This window comes from Falco rusticolus, chromosome 1 (genome assembly GCF_015220075.1).
Source record: "Falco rusticolus isolate bFalRus1 chromosome 1, bFalRus1.pri, whole genome shotgun sequence".
In the NCBI taxonomy this organism is placed as follows: domain Eukaryota; kingdom Metazoa; phylum Chordata; class Aves; order Falconiformes; family Falconidae; genus Falco; species Falco rusticolus.
In genome coordinates, this window is record NC_051187.1 from 40,578,802 (window position 1) to 40,593,341 (window position 14,540).

Genomic DNA, 14,540 nt, shown 5'->3' on the forward strand with positions numbered 1-14,540 from the left:
TCCCCTGTGTCATGCTGGCAAATTGGATTTAAGTCACTGTCTTCACAATAGGTAGCAGAGCATGGTGGAGGGGAGAGGCTAACTTTCTGAAACAGCTTCATCAAAGCAGACCTTCCAAAGGCCTTAAAACAAATGCAGAAGCACTGAACACTAAAAAAGATAATGATTAAGGCTTGCCTTAGAGTATCTAAAAATGTCTACATTTAGAAAGATATGCCTGCTTAAATTAGTACTGATTCACAGCTGATGAAATAGGATAAAGATCGCTCAGCTTTTGTAATGGGAACCACAGTGCAGCTATCTCTTTTAACATATCCTAATGAGAGAATTATCACCTCATTTTATCCGTCTTCCAATAATTATTCACATGCAGTTTGGAGCAGAGACTGCTCTAGGCAGTCTTGCTAAACCAATGGATCTGTGCTTTCTGCAAGCTGTGCTTTCTCACCTCTATTCACTGAGTTCAATATCTATTTTGAATTGCTGTCTGACAAGAACAAGGTACCTGTCCTGCTGGCTTCCCTGAATGGTAAGTGCCATGTTTCTCCAGATAGCAGGGTCTGATGATGAGCATCTGCCTGCCTTTCCTTTCCGCTGCAGCCTTCGAACCCCTGATTAAGTGTTGCAGCACTCCACTTAAGGAAATAATTGTGTGTAAAGGCAAAATAAGGCACAGACAAGATTCAGTCATTTGTGCAAGATTAAGTGATGCAGAGTTAGGTGCTTAAAGGTACAAATAGGTGCTAGGGAGACTTTCAAAAGAGTTTAAACACTTAGAGCTTGTTAAAACAAGTTTCCTGGACTTTTTAGTTCCTTCATCTCAGCAGAGATAGCAGCGATTAAACATGCTTGAGATGTGAGATTATCGAAAGCATCCATGGTCTTTGCCTTTGGTAGGAGGAGAGCTGGAATAAAGTTCATTATGCCCTGTGAGTGGTTGGTACTGAGTGTGTTGTGAATTCATACTTTCCTTTGCACTTCTCTAACTCCTTTTTTGCAAACAGATTCTTTATTTTGGACTTTGCATTTAAAAGAGAAACACACCAAGAGATCAAATAGAAACTTTGGGACATTCTCATCACCTTCCCTCCCTTCCCATCTCCCTGTTGGCAACATGGGCAGTGGGATTGAGTTCACCCTCAGCAAGTTTCCCAATGATACCAAGCTGTGTGGTGTGGTCAACATGCTGGGAGGAAGGGATGTCATCCACAGGGACCTTGACAGGCTTGAGAGGTGGGCCTGTGCAGACCTCATGAAGTTCAACAAGGCCAAGTGTAAGGTCCTGCATGTGGGTCAGGGCAATCCCAAGCACAGACACTGGCTGGGTGGAGAATAGAGGGCAGCCCTGTGGAGAAGGACTTGGGGTGTTGGTGGATGAGAAGCTCAACATGACCCAGCAATGTGTGGTTGCAGCCCAGAAAGCCGACTGTGTCCTTGGCTGCATCAAAATAAGCATGAGCAGCAGGTTGAGGGAGGTGATTCTCCCCCTTTACTCCACTCTCAGGAGACCCCACCTGGAGTACTGTGTTCAGCTGTGGGGCCCCCAGCGTAAGAAGGACATGGACCTGTTGGAGTGAGTCCACAGGAGGGCCACAAAGATAATCAGAGAGCTGGAGCACCTCTCCTATGGAGACTGGTTGAGAGTACTGGGGTTGTTCAGCCTGGAGAAGAGAAAGCTCTGGGGAGACCTCGTAGCATCTTCCAGTATGTAAAGGGGCCTACAAGAAAGCTGGAGAGGGCATGTAGTGACAGGACAAAGGGTAATGGCTTTGAACTGAAAAAGGGTAGATTTAGATTAGATATTAGGAAGAAATTCTTCATTCTGAGGGTGGCGAGGCACTGGCACAGGCTGCCCAGAGCACCTCTGGGTGCCCCATCCCTGGCAGTGCTCAAGGCCAGGCTGGATGGTGCTTTGAGCAGCCTGGGCTAGTGGAAGGTGTCCCTGAACAGGGCAGGGGGGTGGGACTGGGTGATCTTTAAGGTTCTTTCCAACCCAAACTGTTTTATGATTCTCTGTGAAGGAATCAAACTGATAAGGAAAAAGAAAGATGGAAAACACTATAAATACCAGTGCTGGGTGGAAAGAGGAGCAGATGTTATTTCAGATACAAGCGTGCATGTGAAAAAAGCTATCACCACCCCACGCCACCTGCAGAGCTGCCAGCGCAAGGAGTTAAAAAATTGTAGGAGTGATTTAAAATGAATATACAGTAGATCTGTTTGCTTTCTGATGTTGAAATTAGGTTTAGTCTTCTTGTTTTCAAGCTTCTTAGCACATTTCTGATAGTTACAAATTAACTTCAAAACCAAAAGAACAAATCAGCAACACAAAAGCTAAGATTCTAATGAAATTGCATGATTCCTTTAAGGAAGCCACCAAAAATGGTAAGATATGTTATAAAAACCTGAGGCTTGGCTGCCCTGTGTCAGTATGAGAATCTGTGCTGTAAGATAGATTCCTCTGCCAATGTATTCTTCTGCTCAGATCACTGAAAGCTGGAAATAAAACACATTTCTAGCTATATTATATCAGCTTACAGGTTCTCTGGCAAATAGGACTTGGGCTATGGGAGTAAGTAAACCCAGCACACTCTTGTATTGTTGAAGAGGGCCTGAATCAAGTTCCCAGATCCATTACTCATGTTTGAATAATTTTTTAATTTGTTGGCTCTCTGAATGTTTCTGGTATGAACTGGGATTGGCTCTGTGCGGGTGAGTTGCCAGTTATACACCAAAATGAGAGGAAAGGAAGTATTAGGTTACTGAAACTGGGGCTACCCTGACAAATCTGATTTACAGTCTGGGTTGAGATTGGCAACATTCATTGCTGTCTAATTATAGATACCAACTACAAACTGGCTTCCAGTATTTCTGATGTGAATCTATTTTATACAAACTCCTCAAGTGTCTGTCAGTTCTGCAAGATTGATGTGTTATATGCATGTAGGTATATACAAGGTACAGACTTTTCGTCTGCATAGTCAGGTTTTTTTACAAGACCTTAAATGGTTTGACTGTTCTAGTGTCTTGTTTTCACATGCCCACATGTATTATACAACATGGGCTAGTTTATAATATTATTGAAGAACCAACAGATTGTATTTATAGAAGTGCCTATGGGATTTAGAGTCTAGCTGGGTCCCACTGACTAGTAATGAAGGAAAATTATAGAGAATGGTGCCAGTACAGCACTCTGCTTCCATGCACAAACATTAATCCAGAGAATACTCTTGCAAGGTAAATACTGTAGCTGAGCCAGATTCCAAGCTCATATAAGTGAAAGAAGAAACTCCCTCTGAAGTCAGTGGAAATTAGATCATGATAACACATCTAGAGAAGATTTAACATAGAAATAAATTACAGTGATTGATGCCCCACTGGGACAACATTATCAAATTCCACCAAATTTGGAGCCAGTCAACCAACACCAGCAGCACTGTAATGTTTAACCAGGTGTCAAATAGATGTGAACTTCTTAGATTTTCTCTGTAAAAAGGAAACTAATATAGATCACAGGAATCTAGAATAAAGGATGAACTTTCATGAACATTATTCTCATTTTTTTCCTTTTCTTCTAAATATATATTTGTCTATTATAGACTGGGTTTTATTTTGTGCATTTATTTTTAAATGGCCTCTTTTCTTAACAGGGCAGTGCTTAGCTGAGATGATAAATCATCTGCCCTCCATGTTGTCCCTAATAAAATGACCGATATTGTCATCCTCATCTTACTAATGGCAAAGAGAGGCTAAATGACTAGCTCAAGGCCACAGAGTGAGACAGTTAGAATCCAGGACTTCTTGACTCCCATTCCTGTGCTTGGATCAGTAGACCATGCTGCCTTTGAGAGAGGGGAGATCTTCCCAGTTATGTATTGTTACTAAAGCAAGTTCTTGGTATGCTATAAAGAGGTGAGCATGGAGTGTGCTATAAAGTAAGAACTGATGCAAGGACTTTTCATGGGCACAAAAATTGCTTCAGAATGGCATATCTCACTGTGGCATCACGCTCCCTGGTCTTTGGGATGATTGTGGGATGACACTAGAGTGTTGAACGAATTATTGCTTAGGTCATCTGGGTTGATTTTGGGGGTTTGAGCTAGCATAACCTTCTTCTAATATTTATCAATGTAATTTCTTTCACTTTATGTGCTGGTAGGCTAGCATTGAATTAATCCCAAATTTGTTCAGCAGAACTTCTCACAACAAGGGCTTGGGTGATCTCCATCTCCTCTTTGACTACATGTAGTCTGCAGCTCATCTTGTTCATGCGGGTTGTATGTGATGGCTAAGATAAGACTCAAACACCTCTCTTTGTCCAGGGGCTGGTGAGTAAGGTTGCACAGCCCTCCTATGAGCCCTGATCACCGACGTGTTCTGCAGCCCTGACAACCTGTTCTGACAGTCCATCACTTCCACCACTCTTATTTCCCTGACAAGCCCAAGAGGACATGCAGTGGCCCTGTATCCAAGGCATCGACTGGATTAGCTCTTTTATCTTTAACCTTTGTTATTTCCACTAACTTTTAGTTTTGCATTGAGCAGCAGATGAAGATGAAGATAAAGATGATGACTTCCGAGCTCCACTCTACAAGAATGTGGAGATTAAAGGAATCCAAGTACGGATGAAATGGTGTGCCACCTGCCACTTCTACCGTCCTCCACGCTGCTCTCACTGCAGCGTCTGTGACAACTGTGTTGAGGTAACATTTTTGTTGATTACACGATCTGTTGGCTTTGCCTTAGTGATGACATTGCACATACTACTGAAAACATGCATTTGGGTGCCTCCTCCAATATTTCAGTTCTTGGAAGTTCCCAGCTGTAGTCTTGTTGACGAACTCCTACTAATTAGTACCATTTGAAACACAGCCCTCAGTTATCATGGTTGTTACACATGCAATAATGTTTGATGTCAGCTTTGTTGCCAGTGATAATGAGAATAAAAATTTATAATGCTGGCTATGTCTTCCTTAAAGTAGCTAAGGGATCATGAGTGTAAAAAAGGAGTGAATGGAAGAGTTGATAAAGGGGCAGAGTTCAGGAGAGCAGGAAATTTGGGGTGAACCCTTGTAGCTTGTCATCTGTGAGTTTAGGGCTCATTGTTTAGTTTGGAACAAACTGGTGCCTACTTCAGTGGGCAAGCAGAGAAGCTACGATGGTGTGTGAGCTTTAGGAAAACCAAACACAAAAGTCAGAGTGGTCCTCCAGCCAATGGAACAACTTCATGTTTGTTTCAACACCCCAGCTCAGAGCATGAACACATTCATGTTTCTAATGTTGGTCGCTCTGAATTATAGAACGTTCATGTTTCTTGATAGCCATAGAGTCTCAATGAGGCACATGGGATTTTTCAAAAACAACCCCCATAATACAGTAAGTTATGCTTTTGGGCTATACACATCCCCCAAACTGTAAGCAAGTAGGAGTGCTGTATCCACAGTGGTGTATTGCCAGGGGGGATTTTTTATTGCTGAACTAAAAATTCTACTTCTTAAGGATTGTTTCTGCTGCAAGGTCTATTTTTTCCAATAGAAAGATGAAATCTTTAATATGTCTAAAATATATTCAGCTGTGCCATTAAAATGAAAGGAATTACTAATCGGAAAGGGAAAAAATACCAGAGTCAGCTGGAATGCTGTATACACCATCTTTGTCCTAATCCTCTTTGCCACAAGCAAGGGAATAGTCCCAAAGAAAGCAGCACAGTTGCATGTGAGGGAAAGGCTGCCTGGGTTTATCTTGTATCAGTCATTTTCTCCTTCAGGGCAATATAGATCTAACTTGTAATTATCTGGAAGCAGTGCTGTGTCTAGTAACATTGATAAATAGGACAAGGTTGTCCTGTTGTGGAAGGCCTTACAAGGATGCAGGATTTGAGAAGACAGAGAGTAAGGAGCTGCCAAGGTCCCTGGGCAGAGGGGAATAGCTACAGCTATTCATAAGTTGTCTCACTAAATTTCTTAAACTGCTGTGAATTATTGAATAGAGCTGGATTTTTTGTAGAAAACCTCAGTTGTATATTCTTAGTTTTAAAACATAAATGTTTTCACTAATTCTAGATCCTAGGGATTGTTTAGATGATGGTAAATTCTCAGTTGTCCCACAGAATTTCTATCTTCCACTCTCCCCAGTGGCTCAACATGAAAAATAATTTTCAACAAAGATTGCTCAAAAGTCACTGGTATAAACACTTGCAATTTCATGCTGCCATAAGGGCTCCATGGGAGTCAGTTCTGCAGCAGAAATGGAAATAGGAGAGAATCCAAAAGTAACCTAAATAAAATAGGAGAACACAAGGTGACTCTGCCTAGCTCTCCGGAAGTTTTATTGATGGTCAGATAGTTGAATGTTCCTTACTGTTCTGGTGGGCAAGCTCTGCTTATATAATTAAAATATGACTGCTGTGGAGCAATATAGGCAAAAAGCATTAATGACTTATAAATCAATAAGTCATGGTCTTAAACAGCATGCTTTATTGATTCTTGTGATGCTTATTTCCCACTCACCTGTCTATTCTAGAAGAGCTTGGAGATAGTGATAGGAGCAACTCTACTGGCTTTTACATGTGGAACCCAGTCAGGGTTGTAATTCACATCTTTTCACTTTCAGTCTAGAATGTGTAATAAAAATTATTTTCCCAAATATAAAATGTTTGAGCTAAACAAACAGAACAAAGCAGACAACACTTGCAGAAATAAAATCAGTTAAAACCTAAAGCCTGCTGTGACAAGAGGGACCCAAAAATGAATCTGTGACAAAAGTAGTCAGATTTTTTTTTCTTTACTGAAGCCTTTGCAGTGAGTACTTTATAATAGTTTCATAATCCATAGGTATTTTGGGCTGCATGCTACCAGATTCGCATAATAGACATACGCTATGTCAGCATTTCAGATATAGCCTGAAATGATCTTTATTAAATTGCTCTTGTCATTTTCTTATGTGCTTTGGGAAAGCTCTAATCCATTTCCTTGTACTTTGTAAATTTTTGGTAAATACATTGTGCAAAACTTAGAAATACAAAAACCCCTTTGTCATCATTGAGGAACGTTTAAAAATAGCATTACCACAAAACAAAGAATAAACAATTCGTTTGATGATGTAATGAATGTGTAATATCTGTTCTGAAGAACACAGAAATAAGAAGGGTTTATTTTGTGCACCAGATATTGTCTTCACATCAAGAATAATCCCATTGAAGACAGTGGATTTACATGCCTATAAAACTGTGTAAAGGCACCTGAAAGGTGTCTGTGGCTTGCCCTCATTATTAAATCTCTTGTTAAAATGGATCCAACTTTATAAGGGACCTTGAACTTTTGACTAAGACAAATAGTTAGGTTTGGGTTCATAACTATTAATGAACTTGTGCACAACTTTGCCTGTTTCTTACCCAGCTATTGCTTTTCTTTGGGGACATGCTTGGTAAAAAGTATCTTTCGTGATGTTCATTGTTTCAAGTGGATTCATTCAGCTACCTATAAATACAGAAATGTAGGGCAGATAATTCTGCAGCAGTATTGAATCTTCAAAACATTCCAGGTTATTATAACTTCATTGTAATTGTCCCCTCAAGCTAAAGATAATTTAAAAATAGTGTTTCTGCTGCTTTAAGATAAATAGACTGTCATTTATTTTTTTTAATATCCTCTCTTCAAACCCTATAAACACTCAAGTACCTCTCCACCCATAGATACAGAAACCACTTGGTCCTAAGAGCCTTATAAAGAGAGTCTAGCATGTTGTAAAGCTGCAGAACTATCCTGATGTAGTTTTACATGGTGATGGTTTGGACGTGTCTCTAAGTCAAAATATTTCTTTTCACCATTTCGATATTGTTCCCTATTTCTCCCTTTCTTTCCAAGGATTTTGACCATCACTGCCCATGGGTCAACAATTGCATAGGACGGAGGAACTACCGCTATTTTTTTCTCTTCTTGCTGTCCTTAAGTACACACATGGTTGGAGTATTCACCTTTGGGCTCATCTTTGTGCTAAACCATATGGAAAAGCTGGGAGCAGCTCATACTACCATTACGTATCCTTCTTTTTTGGTCTTTCAAGACTCAAGGTGTCCTTCAGGAAAATGTGAAAGAATGAATCTGAAGATTTGTCTTCCTGGAAATGGTGGAGATACACTCCTCTCCTGATCCCCCATTGCTCTTCCTCTGTAAATGCTTAGTGCAGGTTTTCCTCTGTACCCATTTTGCCTGTGTGACCATCGATTACCCACAAAATTGTAGCTGACCTTTTGTCTATCTCAGTCTTTGTCATGACAACCCAGCAGAAGGATATGCTGCCTCCCTGGATTTTGCTGCCAGTTGGGGGTGGCTATAAACTGTGGGGTTTTGTGACTATTTACTGTATTTAAAACACTTGTTACTGTATTGTAAAGCAGAGTTTGCCCTGGAAACAGGTTCCCCTGCATGCTAATACACAAACTGCTAGCTCTGGGGGGTGCTGCCCCTGTTGATAGATGAGTGCAGAATGGTCTTTACAAGATGGTTAGAGCCAGAATCAATGAGTTCAGATTGTTTTTTAACCATCTCAAGGATAATGGCCTTAGTTAGGAGCAGATGGGCTTAGCTTTGAGATAGAATTTAGTTAGACGTAATTAAAAATGAGGCGAACCCTCCTTATTTCCAAGCTTTTTTTTTTTTTCTCCTTTTCCTCTCTCTCCCCTTCATAATCTCTTTTTCCCTTCACTCATCCCCATTTCTTTAACTCCTGGATACAGAATGGCTGTCATGTGTGTGGCTGGGTTATTCTTTATTCCAGTTATTGGTCTCACTGGCTTCCACATCGTTCTAGTGGCCCGAGGGCGCACAACAAATGAACAGGTAAGGAGCAATTCTTTCTCTGTGTTGGTGATGTTGAGTTGGGAAGGAAAGTCAGCAAGTCAGCTTGAGTAAAGCAAGAAATGGTCCAGATCTTAGCAGTAACACTCATACTAAAGCTTTTGTGAAGATCTATGAAGATTGCCTAGTTTTTAATTCAATTTTTTTACTTGAATGCACTGCAAGCAAAGATTTCCCCTTTCTAACCACAAAGGATCATCCCAGGCTTATTTACCATTTAAAATCTACTCTTGGCTTTGAAATAGGTTTTATGTGGTAAGTACTGTCACCCCCAAAAGTTAAAACTTTATGAGTCAGACTGAACTAACCATGAGCCTGAATGAAGAAAAAGAAAGGAAAAGATTAAATCATGCTTTTGCCCTGTCTCCTGGTATTTTGAACTACCCCAGCTAACCCACAGTGCACGTCGTAATAAGATCTGAGCTAGCTCTTTGTCTTGCTCTTTTTGACTCTCTTTTGTTCTCATGCGTATGTGCACATGCACATAGAGAGGCTATTGGACCTAACTTGTTTTGCTTCTCCAAACCAAGTGTAATCATGAGATCTTGTGCCAAGGAGCCTGTAAAACATTAGTTCCCCTGCAGTTACCCCAATGTGGGTGATCCAGACCTATATACATGTGCATATCAATAGTATGATACCGGTGATAGAGATGTAGTGGCAAAATTGATAGCATGCCCCTGCCATTCAAAAGGCATAGCTCTGTTAGAAAGCTTGACACTGGGTCATGCAGTGTGCCCATCAGCTGCTCATAGCTTTCTTCCCACTGCTAATTAATTGTGTGCATTCCAGTGCTTTACCCTTTCACAGCTCCAGCTCAAAAGCACCCCTCATATATTTGGGGTTTTTTTGCTTTCTTTTCCACATCACACTTCTTTTTCACTTTTTTTTTTTTTTTTTTTTTTTTTTCCCCAAGTGCATTTTTACTGCTCTTGCATCTATGGGCACTCTCTAGCTCATACTGAGCAGTATGGTGTTCTTGCTGTCCTGCAGGCTGATGGCTTCATGCTTATGTAGCTTGGATGGCTGCTGTGCAGACTGTAAGAGTTGAAGACAACTGTCTGAGGCCAGGCCTTCATAAACTGGGAAGAGATTGTCCCCTATCCCACAAGAGACAATAAAAACTTCTATCCAGAATAGTGTGGGAGGTTTACATAAGCAATGAATCTGACATCATCCTGAATTGTTGCCTAACATGGCCTCTGAACAAAGCAGACTTACCATAGCTGTAGATCTTTAAATGCTTTTCTCTGTCCTGCTTGGATTCAGCTGCTTTTCATTTTAAAATTGATTTTGGCCAAGTATTAGTGCTAACAATAGTAGCATAAAACACAGAGCATTGCAGTCTCATAGCCCAAATCATTATCTGTCTTAGGTTTGTCTTCATGCAGTGATGAAAACTGTCCATGGAAATTTTAGGCTGCAGAGGAAGGAGAAATTTAAATAAATAAATAAATAAATAAATAACTTCTTGTGTTTGTGGCTACACTAACATTTAGGACAGTTGAGAATTTGACTTTTACCTTGATTGAAATAACTAGTGGAAAATGCATCCTAGCTTGGTTTGGTTTCCTGAGCTACCAAACCACTTGAGATTAAATCATCCATGCCATTCTGAAAATTCAATATAATCTGGTCTTAATTTCTGTTTAGTCATATGTACTGCCTATCTGTAATGGGACGATGGATGTTCCCAGCCTTCAGGTCCCTTTGAAAGGAAGCATATCTAAGTAATTAGAGCACCAGACCAGGAGTGATGGATATGCCATCTGCTCCTGGGTTTTGCCATTGTTTTAAAACATTCACTTTTCTCCTGCAGTCTCAGTATCTATTCCCTTTTCTCACACTGTTGGTTATCTGCTGTCAGCATTACAGTTACAATATGTTCAGCTACACTTGCCCCCTTTTCCCAGTACATTTTTTAGGCCAGTGGTACAGACATTTTGGTGTTTTACTGTAATTTTTTGGTATTTGGTCATTCTGGAGTTTGTTGGGTTTGAGCATTCATAGTAGGCAGACTGATTTAGGAATGCGCAGTGACTGAGTTTAGGTGTTTGTGAGCTTTCTGAATGCCTCTGGAAGTCTTTTACGGAATCAAAATAACCCATAACTGAACATCTGCTCATATCCTGGCATTTTTAGTTTCTGAATAGAGTAAATAAATACCCTTCCTTCTGAGACTGCTTTCTATCAGTAGATTTCAAACTACTTTAGAAACCAAATTGATATAATTAGTAATGTAATCTGTGAGTTAGAGAAATTTTATTTTCATATTGTGTGAGAGAAAATGGGCACAGAGATATGAAGAGCTTTGCCAGCTTCTGGCACAAGTCAGCTTAAGCCCAGGATGAATGCAGATGTGCCAAATGTCCCAGGCCCATGTTTTAGTCATCAGGTTACTTTTCCAACACCCAGAACTTCCAGCGTTTCTCTCTTGGCCTTTTAAAGGGTTTTATGTTATATCAAAGAGGCCAGCATAATATACTGCAAAATCATTTCATTGTCATTATTTTATGTGCAAGTAATTAAAATATTTCTAGTACTCTGTAAACTTGTTGCTAGATCAGAACTATGAGTTGATTAAAATGCATTACTTGCAAACAGCAACAGTAATGCTTTTAATGGCAACCACTATTAATCTCTCTGGCTTTATTGGTATTTATCCCCATATGGTTACTTTCAAGTGTCTGCCTGTAGAGTACAAACCCTTTATAATGCTTATGAAGCTTTGAATGGATCCCGCCAGTCTAATGAGGCTTGGCTTTTATTAAACTAGCTCATTTCCAAGCAAACATAGTAATCACCAGGGAGTTCCTGGCACCCTCCTGCATAAGGCCTGCATAAGGCAGTGGTTCATACTGATTGCTGCGGCGAATGGGATGCTGATAGAGAGGAAACATTGCTCTCATCCAACATGACGAATGTTGAGTTGACATTCCTGTTTGTTTGGAGGGGACTTACCAAGGCAGATGAGTGGAAGTAACGGGGGAATAAAAGGGTTCAAAACAGGATGTCTGGCTAACAGCAGGCGTGAATCGAAGAGCAGCATGAGGAGGTGAACCTGGTCACTCTGAAACCCAGCCACACTGAGCACATTGCCCTTCGGGGAAGGGACCTTTAGTTGGTGTGCCTTCTAGCTAGAAATAGCTGATGGAGGTGGTGCGTTAGAGCAGGAGAGAGGAAGTGTAGCATTCAAAGTAAAATGATCTGTTTGGGAAGGACAGTAGGGTCAGAGCAAGGCATACTTGTTCTTGGCTTTCTGAGGGTTGGTTGATGACTTTTATATAACCAGAGGTTTGAGCACTGTCCTGAATATGTTTCCAGGTGACAGGTAAATTCCGTGGAGGAGTGAATCCTTTTACCCGAGGATGCTGCGGTAATGTGGAACATGTGCTCTGCAGCCCCTTGGCTCCCAGGTAAGAGAAATTCTCTCAACTGGGAATGAGGGTGGTAGAGTAGTTGTTGGGAAGAGGCAGAAAATGTGCTTGGTTGGGCTTACAAATGGAAGACCATTGATGAAATAACAGGGAGGTAAAGCAAAGCACTCCTGAAGGCAGAGCTCTGTGATAGCTGCTTCGCTTTTGCATGGCTGTAACCTGTCCAAGCATTTGCTTTCTTCATGTAATTCATAACCCTTATACCAGAAATGTTTATTTGGAATGAGCATGTCAAATTACATCAAGAGCTGATACCCTTGTCTTCACCAACTGTTTATCCAGTGCATTTCAGTAACAAGGTAAGTTTCCATATGTTACCATATTCCCAACACGACTTTTTGCACTGTACAGTCAACGTCCAGGCATTCTAGTCTGCTGGAGAAAAGGAAGGAATCTAAAATCAGCCTTTCTCCTTAAGACTTAAACCTAATTTAAGGCTGCTGTGGTTTTCAATCTCATTGGCACTTTCATTATCATAAAACAGATTTTCAATGAGGTCTACATCATGGAACTCAGGATTTTATTTATGGCTTTCTATTTTAGGGGAAATGGATTTATCGTTTCACATTTTGAAATCAGGATTTTAATTCAGTAGATCAGATGGAGTATAAATATCCCAGATGCTGAGCTGTCCAGGCTGCAAACATGTTAATAATTGTACTATAAGAGGACTTATTTGAGCCTTTTCAGGGTATTGAGCAATTCTAGACCCTGACACGATTATCTGCCTTTCCTCCCCACTACCCTCCTTCGCTATGCAGCAAATAAGTCCTAAAAGACTGTTATGTGTGTTAAAGTGAAGATACTGGAATAGCTGCTTATGAAACTTAAAAAAACATGAAAATCAGGTCAAGATACTTAGAGAGCCAGATATTAGAAGTTGGGAGACACTCCTGTTAAGAGGTGTGAGTACTATCATCATGGCTCTTCTCAGACTTTCAGCAAGCATAATGTTTGTGTTTTGTGAAGACTTGTTCAAATTGTCCTGTATATTGAAGGTCACTGAGCCATCACTATTAGAATGTCCTTTTCACTAGATGGAGAAGGCTTGTGTGTGTATTGATATTTATGCATTGTACAGCCACTGCCCAATTGCACTTGCAGAATTCTAGTCCACTGGAAAGAAATGAGATTTCTAAAGCCAGCCATTTCCCTTTAGATTTGTTGCTTCCTATAGACCTGTCTTTTTCACCTCCATTTATTTGAACGCTCTAAACATGCTACAGAAACAAGTCACCATGTGGTAAGCTAGAACTGACAGCATGTCATCTTCTCCATGTTAACTCCCCGTGTGCTGGGTCTTATTCCCCCAGTCACCGTCTTCCACCGCAGGGGAGCTGTTTCATGTTAACTAGGTAAGATCTATTAAATTGCTTCCATTGGTGGTAGGCCTCTTTTTCTCTCTTCATGTGAACTGTGCTCTTGTCCATTCGGCTTCAAAATTTGCTTGGGTTTTTTTAATGCTTCCTCTCTTTTTGCTCACTAAAAAGAAACTGATATTTTTATTGCTTTTTAATTATTACATCCATTGAAATAAATGGAGTTTGCTTACCTAGATTCTGACACATTCTTAAATCATACCCTGGAAGCAGGAAGATATTGTCTCTATGCCTTGTTCTTAGGTTATTGTTTATTTTAATGATGACTCTTGAACAATTGTTCAGGTACATAGTTGAGCCCAAGAAAAAGCAAGCTGTGAGTGTGAAGCCTCCTTTCCTCAGACCTGATTTATCTGAGCGACAGATCACAGTGAAGATCAGTGACAATGGGATCCAAGCCAACCTCAACCAGAGCAAGGTAAGGCAGCCTTCAAGTGCTGCTTTTGAAGAACATGACTTGAGCATTATCAAGTCTGAGAATGAGTTTGTCACTGAAAATTTATTTGAGGTGATGCATTTTCAGGAGAAAATTGTATAGGTTGATTCCTTGTCATATACTTCATCCTCTGAAAGTAACCCAGGTTCAGTAACAGCAGCTCTTGATCCAGTAACAGCTCTTTTTGCAGCTCTATAATAGGATGCCTCTGGGCATCTTTTGGAAGAGGTGGCTGTTCTTTGCAATAGTTACTTTCTGTCCCAAGAGTTGCCATCTCTTGGTGTTCAGATTAATTTTAATGAACGTAACACTGTGTGGGAACCCTTGTACCACCAGGTCAGCTGTTCTACTTTAAAAAAAGGTTTTGAGCTTCCAGACTGTGGGAAGGCTTGTGATCTGGTGAGAGGAATATTGGCTCAGAAACTGAGTT

General features: G+C 40.5%; 1 protein-coding gene across 3 annotated transcripts in view; it reads left to right on the top strand.

The window, feature by feature from the left end:
* The window catches only part of ZDHHC8 (zinc finger DHHC-type palmitoyltransferase 8), a 124,016-nt gene that overhangs the window by 90,924 nt on the left and 18,552 nt on the right, over positions 1-14,540 (top strand). For all 3 annotated transcript variants that reach the window (XR_005102405.1, XM_037376072.1, XM_037376081.1), the window contains 5 exons: positions 4,546-4,703; positions 7,866-8,038; positions 8,738-8,840; positions 12,183-12,274; positions 13,960-14,092. Coding sequence is in view for 2 of the 3 variants with exons in the window: in XM_037376072.1 (XP_037231969.1) it covers positions 4,546-4,703; positions 7,866-8,038; positions 8,738-8,840; positions 12,183-12,274; positions 13,960-14,092 (659 nt within the window). In the remaining variant the exon portion in view is untranslated. The remainder of the gene's footprint in view (positions 1-4,545; positions 4,704-7,865; positions 8,039-8,737; positions 8,841-12,182; positions 12,275-13,959; positions 14,093-14,540) is intronic.